The 11,581-nt window shown below is 36.9% G+C and overlaps 1 protein-coding gene across 5 annotated transcripts; it reads right to left on the bottom strand.

Annotated features, from left to right (window-relative positions):
* Positions 1-293: 293 nt before the first annotated feature.
* On the bottom strand, positions 294-9,620 carry LOC142976018 (death-associated inhibitor of apoptosis 1-like). Of its 5 annotated transcripts, none has more exons than XM_076119205.1 (3): positions 9,602-9,620; positions 8,885-9,034; positions 294-2,767 (listed from the first exon to the last, which is right to left on the bottom strand). In XM_076119205.1, the coding sequence occupies exons 2-3, from the start codon at positions 8,970-8,972 to the stop codon at positions 1,725-1,727; spliced, it is 1,131 nt and encodes a 376-aa protein (XP_075975320.1). In that variant the 5' UTR covers positions 8,973-9,034; positions 9,602-9,620; the 3' UTR covers positions 294-1,724. The 5 variants fall into 5 exon arrangements, with proteins under 5 accessions (XP_075975320.1, XP_075975319.1, XP_075975321.1 ...); XM_076119204.1 differs by lacking the exon at positions 9,602-9,620 and adding an exon at positions 9,183-9,332; XM_076119206.1 differs by lacking the exons at positions 8,885-9,034; positions 9,602-9,620 and adding an exon at positions 7,943-8,249.
* Positions 9,621-11,581: the final 1,961 nt, after the last annotated feature.

Below are 11,581 nucleotides of genomic sequence, written 5' to 3'. Positions count from 1 at the left end.
ACCATTTTTAAGGTTGAAAATATTTGCTATATCCCCAAGCGAAACTGGTAACTGTGAAAGTTGTTGCTGTTAATGTATATAATTTAATAAGCTGCTTTATTAATTGTCATCATAATAATAACGACTGGTAACTAATGCGCTTTCATGGGAAAAATATTCCAACAAGTTGGAAAATCTTATAACACTTCGCACTTCTTCGGAAACCGAAACCGAATCCGTCTACGGTCGCTATAGAACCATACTGATTTTATGTATGTTGGTATCATTTAAAAGGTAAAAAAGAAACGACAATAAATGATTTAACAATTTTTTATTAATAATGAAATAGTAATCGTATATGGAAAACAAAATTTAATGCCACTTTTAATGAATTTTATACATTATCATACTGAATGTCAAAGAATACCAAGTGAGTTAAGTTGCACTAATTGAAAGTATTAATCACAGTTGAGAAATTTAAATTAAAGTCTATATAAAATTGTGTTTAGTTGTTTTTGTAGCATATCAACGAAAATATTGTTCAGTGTAACATATTAGAAATATTTTGTTGTAGTTCGAATGCTATTTTTATTTCTTGTTATGCATTGCATGCACATGCCTCTAGACTAAAGTTGTCTCATAAAAATGCTATCAGTACATTAAATTAAACTGTGTCCGTTTTATAATCTTTTAATATTTAATTTACATTATTATTATAGACTCTATTTATCATTTGGACAGCACAACAAACAACACAGAAAACTTATTAGTAACCTATAATTATAGTTGAGGATGATGTTTGTGTTCAGGTTGTAATTATCGCGTTCTCGTTTGTTCACTGTGCTGTTGCATTGTTATATACAGTTTGTCGGTGGGACAAATTGATAAGCTACATTATTTACATTATTCACATTATATGTCATAGCCGACGAACACTTTTGGAACAGCAAATATTTATGATGACTATAAATGCTTACATATAATTATTGTACACTTGAGACTAGCGTTTTGTAGACAACCAATTTTAATTTTACAGCAAAATTAAACAAAGAATGACACTTTTCCAATATGTGAACGTCTTGCAATATATATTCAAATAATTTAAAATAATTTTAACATCAAAACTTAAATCGTCTCTTATAAATTATTTCGCGGAGATTAAAACTTGCCCCACCGTTTTTAATTTATCAACATCACAGAGGTAGCCCTCGGCCACGTTTCCACAACAAGAAAATTTACGAGTTTTTTATTTCCCATTAACTGTCATCAAGAAAAGTTCAGAAAAACATATAATACCGACTAAGATACATTGACAGATTCTAAAATTTAATGTCGCACGGTACAACTTACATCTAAATCTATACAAACATAAATAATGCCAGGCTTACTAATCGTCTACTATCAAAGCTGCTAAAACACAGCGTATCTTTTGTTACACATTGGGTTTCAATACAGTCAATGACACTGTCCCTTTGAAATAGTTTAGGGCCGGCGCAGACAATGTGACGCAAAGCGTAGCGTTTTTTTCACTATAAAATTATCAACTACGTCTTATCTTTTTGACATTATTCGACGCATGAACAGCGGATATAATGTGTGAAAACAACGCTTCACTGCACGACGGAAAGACTACGCCGGCCCTTACTCGTTGTGGAAACGTGACCCAAATAAGCGTGGTTTCAGCACGCGTTTTCGTCAGGCTAGCCTTTACGACTAGACTCAGGCTAAACATTCGGCAGCTCTTCTCACGAGTAATACAGTCGCACTGCACTCTGAAACGTACTGCGGCACAAGGGGCATTTATTTGCCGTCAGCGCACACTTAGCACAGGCCACCACGTGTCCGCACGGAACGAAGCACACGTTGCGCTCCTCCGCATAGCAAATTTTACAAATTTTGGAGTCGTCAACTGAGTTCTCAGGGGACTCTGCGGGTTCAGAGACTGGTTTTTCAAGAATTGGAACTTCTTTCTCCGGTTTTGATGGATTCACCACGCACGCCTCTGAAATTACTCTTTGGACATAGTCACGGCCTTTTACTAATTGTACGTAAGCACATCGGTCAAACCAACGCGCATGCTGTTCCCACGGTACATCATCGGGTTCCCAGTCCTTGAGACCGCCGTCACAATAGAAGCATTTAGTTTTGTCACCTTGTCCCGTGTAGAAGAAACCAGCTTCGGCCAAGTCCTCGGGTTTTTGACGCATGCAACGAGGCCAGTCTTGAAAGCTACGAAGGCGTGCAGCCTCGGAGGCGAAGAGCGGGTGTACGGGGCCGGGCATGCGTGGCGGCGAGTCTACCGGTACACGAGAACCGCACTCGTCGCGACCCGCAGCGCTGTCTGTCGCCGCGCCAAGTTTTCGCACGAACGGACATTGTGGTGCCCAGCGGCGATGGTCTTTGCAAGGATCGTCTCCCTCGACCCATCTCATGATCTCCACCTTACAGAAAGCGCAGCGCACTTCGTCGCCGCGACCGAGGTAGTAGAAGCCGTTTCGGGCCAGTTGCTCGGCAGAGAGGAAAGTGACAGGCCATTTTTCGAATGTTTTGATTCTTTCGTCTTCGCGGCGCATGTCAACTGAGTCAAAGCCAAAGGTATCGCGATTGTCGGTTTTATCGATGGAGAAGGAGGAGGAAGGCGAAGGTGAAGAAGGCGACGGCGTTGATGATGTTGCTTCGTAATTCTGTTGTGGCAACACCAGTGATCCAATAAGAGGTCGAATCTTCGCCTCGCGCGGTGCGCTTTTGAAAAGCGTCGTTAACTTGCTGGCGGGGCCATTAGATGACACTGTAATAGAAGAAAAAAGGTCTGTTACTAAGGTTATATCAATACTGACATAGTTTCACACACCTAACCTTTACGTATGTAAAAAATCGTTTCTTAGTTCTTAAAAGATTAAATATGAAAACTAAACTTTGGGCGTTGTTTGTATGAAATCTTGACAAATACTAGTATAGTAGAAATCAACAAATTCTCTTCCTAAACTATGTCTTTATTCCTCATTAAACACTATTAAACAGCATACATGTGAACATGTTGTAGCTGTGTACAGAAGATAGTGGTGAGCGAGTGTGCGTTAAGCACAGTTTCACATAACAACAAGTTCGCGGCCATCGGGGCCGGCCCGGCTGGCTGCGTCATCAGCATTCCGATGCCTGCAACCGCCCCCGCACCTCGGCCCTTCTCCGGGCACTCAGTGGCTCAGTGCGCATGCACCTAATGACCACAATTGCTTTTCTAACCCCACACACATAAATAGACCTCAAACAGATGATTGAATAACAAATTTCCTTCTTGTTCACGTTCTTAAAAAAATATGTGCCATAATTTTATACAAAATAGATTAAAGAAGAATAATAGTTTACACCCATTAATATACATAAAAGAATGTGTAAGCTGCATGTGTATAATTAATATTTAATATTACTGATTTAAGCTCTAAAGTCTAAAACCATAAAATATCCTTTGAGCATAAGTATATTCAATTGAGCACATTCAAAGCCCTAATCTAATATTAAAGACAGTAAATCGACTGAATGCGACATTCACTTAGTAACAAAAATATATTCTCAGATTATTGGCCATAACATTAAAAGGGTATTATTGTGTACACCTTCGTGTCGAAATACATTGGTACCTAGTAAGTTAAGATGGAACAACTCAGTTGATCTACAGCATGTTAATTCTATCAAAACAATAGGCCTCCAAAACAGCTAATGGCCGCCAATAGTACACGGATCGATATTTACCATTTCTGCTTTTAGGGTCGATTAACAGAGGCATTTTGGCAACGGTACACTTGTAACTTTTCACGTAACACTACATACACTCATGGCAGAAATGCTAATAACTTGTTGAAATACTACAGACGAATTAAAATTGTAGTACGATAAAAGTGTTCGTGTGAGTACGAACATCGTTGGCTACGCGTTTACTGTGCCGCCTAGTGGGGACTTGGTGCTATTACGACCACCCCACTGCGCAAGCGTAAATACAAAAGAGGGTTCAAATGGCCGAATCGGAACCCTCCGCGGAATTGAGTACTGCCACTGTACACATGGGGTATACATACACGACGCCTATACGCCATTGAATAATCTAACGCGCACAGCTGTTACATTTCATAGGCACAGCTGTACCAGACTCTAAATGTTAATTTTTAATACAAGTATGTAATGTAACATTTAGCTTATTTAAATTGAACTAGAATTATCGTTATGTTATAGAAATGTCAGCAATGGTTGATTGGTAATAACGGAATCCCCGCGAATTACTCAAATGCGTGTCCAACTGTACAACATAAAAGCGCCCGATATTTACATAATATTATATTTTTCGTTAAGGCTATAACTAGGTACACACATTATTCTACTGTGCGAATAAGATATCATCAATATATTTAGGTATTGTAATTTTACTATGTTGTTACAATAAAGGTCGTTGCACTAGGTAGTTACACCCTTATTATTACTTACCTAAAGTTCATTTTCGATTGGACAGCGACCCCTACAGTGACTTTACATCGCAAAAATTTAGAACATACTCTAAAATACACCAATGTAATTATTTTCAAAATTATAAATATTAGAACAAAATGAAAAATAAATTCGGGGAGTTTAACAATCTACCCATTTTTTATAAACATCTGGCAACACTGGTAGTAAGTTCTCAATCAGGGCTAGCGTCTGAGGCGACGTTGCCATGCCGTTCACAGTCGACCGGATTTCATTCATATTTGAGACGCGACGTTGCCGTCTTCAGCGGAAACCGCGACCACACAACGTAAAAAAGGGCCTGTGGAATGTGGCAGTAGTTTACTGATGGGCGGGTCTAATACAACACCAAATAAAAAGTAGACAAAAGTGGATTGGAATGCGGACAGTACTTATCGTTCGAAAAGGCGTGTATGAAAGTACCAGCACAATAAAATGAGTTATAGACTTTTTCGAAAGTCTAAGAAAAATATAGATAAGGCTTATCGTTAATTCAGGATAGTAGGTAGGTATATATTATTGCAAATTATAAGAGGTAAAATATGTAAACCAAGGACCATTTCAAGTCGAGCCAGACTGATATTATCATGTGCAAAGTTCACGTCACTCGCCGCAAAAAGCAAATTAAATTCAGCATTGTGCCGGAGAGCGGCGAGAGGCGGCGCCGGGAGAGCAAGCGTGGGGAAGGGGACGGGGCCATGTTCTCATGCCTATGGGTGGTCGGCGCTCGGCTTTCGAATTCCAATGCCTCGCCTGTAGCGCCTACGCGCTAGACTCCTATCTATTTAGCTACATACGTCTACGTTTCAGTACGGGTTGTATAGAGTAATAATTTCTCCCAAAAATAACCGAAATGGTTATTATCTTTGAGTTATCTCCATCCTATCTTTAAATGGGATGCATGAATGAATTGAATGTTGTTAGCTTAGCGTAGTTTAAACAACTCGTGGCTTCTCTCATCATAAAAGTTGGAAAAATAAACTAAAGGATAGCCCGGAATTGGTGTCAGCGGAAAGAACATCCGCCAGATGGGGCACACACATATCAAAGAGTACGGCATTGAGTATAAAATGTATGCAACAGGACGCTGATGTAAAACATTATTCATATTGTTTTATTTCCAAATGGCAGCAAGACAAAAAAAAACCTGATGTGTTACCAACATCATGATTTTTTTGTTTTACGAATTTAGACATGTGCAAAATATCGACTTAAAATTTTAGCAGATTAAATGAGGACTTAGGTATTTATTATGCTGACGTATTGGACGCGTTAAGTATACATCGTATAAATATAAATATGGAATAGCTAGCTGCTTTAAAAAAAACAGGCTTGTTAATAATAAATTATTTATAATAATAAATTTCAATAATAGGTAGGTACTATACCTATTATTGAAAATTTATAATTAACCTAAAATTTGCGTTACAAATTGTACTTTCTAATTGTATTCAAACAGAGTAATTATGGGTAAGCACACACAACAATCCGAATTATAAAAAAAAATGAAATAAAATACACATTAATACTACCTTCTGTCAGACAGATGGCGCTAGTAGTCGCGAAACAATTATATGGCACGAATATAAACCAAACGCAGGAAAACAACAACAGTAACAACACAATGATTAAAACTTACAAGGATAAATGGTGAATTTTCCTACAATAAACCCAACAAATCTAAACAAAGTAAAAGAGGTGATGTCAGACACTTCTGACACAAATAAAAGCACAATGGAACCACAGACAAATTCACATTATGAGATCTAAAAAGTTCAATGTCCAATGACTATATACTGAATTAATAGAACCCAATAATAACAAACCATATAAGCAGGTAATCAATAATAATAAATCCAAACTTGAAGGTATTTACATATTTGGCAACACATGAACTAACAAAGAGGCCCAATTGGGTAGAGGATAATCAAACAGCAAGGCCACCAACAACAATTGAGTAACAAAAAAACACTGGCTACCTACTTTTTATTATGCACAACTTGAAATTTTATAATGTTAATCTAAAATACTCCCTGTCTATTAGATTAATATTGTACAATGAGTTGAATTCAAGTAAAGTCTACTTATATAGCCTATCATTTTATACAATAAGTATCTTATCAGGACTGAATGATATAGAAAACAAATTAATAATAGCTGCTTAGTCTTGAAATGCTTCTTGGAAGTATTGCAATAAGTATATTGATAAGATTTTTGCACTTCATGGTACTAATGAAGTGACTATTAGGGTGGGTCGAAAAAAATTTTTTTTAGTAATCGATTTCTAATAGCGAAAATATGTTGTAGTTAGGTATTGTTATAAACCCTTTAAAATATTATTGAAATATTTTAAGTGGAACAGCCCGCGCAACACCGTTGAAGTTTCGATAAAAAAAGTTCAAGTACCCACTTTTACACCTTAAGTTACATGTTTGACGTTGAGTTTATTTTAATATTTCACTTATTATCGATTGAAACATACGTTATTTTTGCTATATAAACTGTGTTGTTTGTTAAAAGAAGATTATTTGAGGTAAGTACATTTAGAGAATTCATGCATCAAAGTGGTTAGTTTCTTATGAAATTGTAAATTAAGTAATTTTTGTTTTAGAACCTGGAAGTGATTTTTTTCCATAATGTCTAATATTAGACAGTCATACAAGTAGTTTAAGAACTGTTTATTAAAGAACCATGACATTTTGTAATACGTGTTTTTTTTCAAAAACTAAAAATTTCGAAGCGCATGCGCGGGCTCAAGATGTATGTTTAATTATCTGTTTTTCAGCTTAAACTACTTATAATACTATACTACAACATAATATTACTATTAGGATTCGATTCACAAACTTTTATTTTTTTCCATACTAAAGTGACCCACCCTAGTGACTATTGTATATATAAGTTTACTTATGTACACTGATAGATGGCGCTGCAAGGCTGACAGGCAATGACAGTCCAGAAGGAAAATCAGCGGGTGGCTATTAAAACAATACAAGTATATTGATGCACCAGCAGATAAAATGTACTAATGATTGTAGGTATATGATATTATATACTAGAGCCCAATAAACACTTCTGTTTCTATGTTTCTTAGTTAAATCAATCATAAGAGTAAAATAAAAATGTTTTTGCCATTGTTATTGCAGTTCTAGGTACTATAACCTCACATTTTAAAAGCAATATAAATATTTTTATAATAATGTGATATCCAATGTGTACTATTTTAGGTAGATATTTATATGTTTGCAAATGGTGCCAAATGTGTATGGAGAGCTTTTACCAAATTCTGAGAAAACAATGAACCAATTTAAAAGTTTAAAAATATAAGTAACGGATAAAATATTCGACTGGCATAACTAACATTTAAATATAACTACAAATGCGTTTGTCGAGAATATGTGACGTTGCCTTCGTTCTAAATCTAACAACATATGGTCATGTAAAGATTATGTAAGAAAATCTCATTTACCTGTCTTTATATCCATTTTTAATCCAGATTTCTGGTTTTTTAAACAGGGTAGGGAACACGAAAACATCAAATCAAATGTTTTGTAACTAGATACCCACTAGTTATCTAGTCCTCACTCTCACTTGTCAAACTAACACGGATAAACAAACTACACAACTTCCGACATGAGTGCGAAACTCGCGACTAACGAAACGATGTGACGTTACGTGACGCACGCTCATAATCGATCGCCAGCACAGCCAACCAGAGCGTGGAAAAGAGAAAAACAGTGCTGTATGCGTCACTTCTCGCGCGGCGTTCGGAAACTATACATCGTCTGCTAACGTCGCACTGCTACGGACAGACTGCTAGTGTTACCAGTTACAAGTTTAAAAGTCCCACTAACTGTATTATCAACGACTGAGGGGTGGCGCTACTTTGTGTAACTGACCTTATTAATTGTTAATTTTGCAGATAGAATGATCTTATCAATTTATTTTACACAAAGGTATAATAACGAATTATTTTTGTAGGTAAAAAAAAATATTTTTTATTAATTTTAAAACCGTGCGTTCTACTTCAAACAAATCTAGATCAGATGTGTAAATGTTCAAAAAATATTAAACACAATATATTGCACCTATCTACTTTTAGGTAAAATTATTTTGTTTATAAAATGGCAACATTCTTCTGCTTTACTAGAAGGAACAGCAGTGGGAGGTTTTAAAACTTGCAGGAAAAACTAAAAGTACTGAAAATTTAAATAATTTACTGTTATTGTTATTCTTCGTGGTGAAAGTATTCCTTCGTAATTTGTGTCTCCATAAAAACTTTTATACCTATTATTCAAATTCTCGATAATTCAATTAAAATCATTACATAATTTTCATCCCCTTCGGACCTAATTACCTATCTACCTACCTATTCGAGAAAAATACTGGTGAACAGTAATAATGAACTTACCATCTGGCGGCGCTGTACTGGATCCTGCAACTTCTTCATTTTTAATAGGGCTATTTGCACCTCCATTTTTTGTTTCTGCTGATTCCATGTCTCCTCTACTAACCACGGCCACTTTTTCCGTTATATTATAATTATTATCATTTTGAATACCTAAAACAATTAGCTATTGTTATATCAAAACACTTTAAAAATATTTTTCCACTGCGCATCCAAATGATGTTTGACAATTAATTATCACCAGAGATAAAACGAATAAACACACAAACTTCAAGGTATTTCAAGGAGGTAGGTATTTTACCTGTAGACAAACACCAATATGTGAACACTATCGAGCACTGCAGCTGTCGCTACAATGCTACAGCTAAACTAAGCCGAGATACGGCGATAAACATCGTTACCTACGTAAATACAACGTAGGCAACGTGACCAGCGATTACTTAGTTCATACCTACGTATTTCACGACATTGATCAATAGGACTTGCAGCATGCATCAACTCATGCAATCCTATTATGTTCTGGGAATCATTGAGATTGGCTCCGCGTAGGCGGACAACGTAGTTTCTATGAAGTGAATGGCATTCTGATCCTGAAGATACATGAGGAGTATTTTGGTTTTTGCAGGCAATGGTCATTTTTATTAAGCCCGAATGTATACGGCATCTAACACTCGCGAAAGCTTTGGATCGGTGTAATAAAAAAAGTCAAAAGGTAGGTACCTAATATTTGACGTTGGCAGGTGCGAACGCAGCTTGCGTTTGCGCGGGTGGCGCGCGGCGTCAGCTCGCGACCAGCTGCCGCTCCACGTGCTCCGCAGCTGTCGCCCTCATCCCTTACACCTCACCTCGGTTGCACCCCTTAATTCATTCCTGAATTGAAAAAAAGCAACCCAATTTACTTAGTCCTAAACAGTTCCCTTTGTCCGAGATTGAATTTAAGGCAGAGGATCAGGACTTTACAACTATAACTGGGTGTAAACCCAAAGTACAGTTTTGACTGAACTATCAGATACGGCATTTGAGTTAGTTTCCATCAAATAAAATGGAGTATTGTCTAGTAAACAAGCTGAACATAAAATGCCTGTCTGGCATCGGCAGTGCACCACAGACGCATGTTAGTAATAAATGCATATTTTAATGAATGAACCCGGCCCGACGAGAGTGGAGCCTACAGCGTTCACTTCGTGACTTAACAATGACCACAGAGTAAATGTTCACGGATACTGTGTGGATATAAAATAAAGTTCACTTTATCTTTTAACAACAACTTTTATTAAATGTAAGCAAAATGTTAAGTTTATACAGGAGCATAAAAATGTCGGTTCTCCACCTTCCTCCATATTCCTTAGTTTGCCAATTACTGAAGCTCAGAAAATCAGCGGTGGATTCAATTATTATTATTTGTGAAATATCTGATACCATTCAACCTTGCATATTTCAAGTACGTAATAAGAGTCAATAGAGTCAAAAGAAAACGCTCTGCTCCTACAAACAACACGTTTTGTCAATAAACTTTAGCCTAGCAGAATATCTGATATCAAACAGCTTCTAATAGTTTAAATCATGATATTTACTAGAAATGAACAAATCTTTGTGCCGCTTCTGAAATGTGTTGTCATTGAGAGCGGGCGGGCTCAAGACGCAGCGTCCAATAGCAGCTCGCAGCGTGGTATGCGGCCTGCTTTTCCCAGAACTCTTCGCTCCATACCGCAGCCCGCGGGACGGGATCACTTGCACGAAGTACCCACCTAGCTCTCCCAACACAAGTATTATGTACAGATATGATAAACCACCAAGTTTTATATAACAATATTTTTCCTCCAAATCATTAGAAATAGTTTTCGACCATGCTATTCAAAATTACCACGTTGGATGGAAAGGACTCTGTTTCTTTCTAGTTTGCTTGCTGCTTTGTTATACAAGCAGGGTTGATATTTAATACGTAGGTATATAAGTTCTGGTCTTTGAGGAGGTAGAGTAATTAAATCTTACCGTGCATCTTGGTCAGTGCTCGAACATACCGCACTGTTCTTGATTGACGGCCTCTGATGAACAAAAATCACACCTCCTATGGAAAAAAATTATAAATGAATGGAGCTTTAGACTTTTAAAAGACTTTCGAGCATTAGACCCTAAGACCTTTAAAGACGTAGGGAATGGGTTTCATGTCATACTAATAGTCAACTTATACAAATCAAGTCAGCAATGCTGTAGCACATTAGCTAGTGAATCGATTTATAAATGAGAAAACGTTACGAAAACGCATGACAATGGATGTCTGTACAATGCACTATTTTTTCCTATCCAAATCCGTTACATTCCATTCCCCGGAGCCGCGGGTTGGGCACGGAGCTATCTCGACGAGATTTCGAAATTCTAAGAAAGGCAGGGCCTTATAAATTATCTCAAAAGCGCCGACGCGGGCCTGCAGCCAGAATGCTTTTTTTACACCACAGGTAGGCTGGCGCTAAGAAGGCAAAGGAATTTACAGCGCGCCTTGTCGAATTTGATACTTGAACGTTTATTGTATGTTATTTAAAAATAAGAACACGTGAAACTTGTATATGTCAATGTATCTAACTAAGAATAACATTAATTTATTAAGGTATAATGTCTTATACTGACTCAGCTTAATTACAAAGTTCATTAGGCAATTTTAGTCACTTCGTTTATTAAATGCATATTTCATCATTATGAACT

This window comes from Anticarsia gemmatalis, chromosome 10 (assembly GCF_050436995.1).
Source record: "Anticarsia gemmatalis isolate Benzon Research Colony breed Stoneville strain chromosome 10, ilAntGemm2 primary, whole genome shotgun sequence".
Lineage (NCBI taxonomy): Eukaryota > Metazoa > Arthropoda > Insecta > Lepidoptera > Erebidae > Anticarsia > Anticarsia gemmatalis.
Note: the sequence above shows the minus strand (reverse complement) of the source record. Positions and strands in the feature narration are given on the sequence as shown.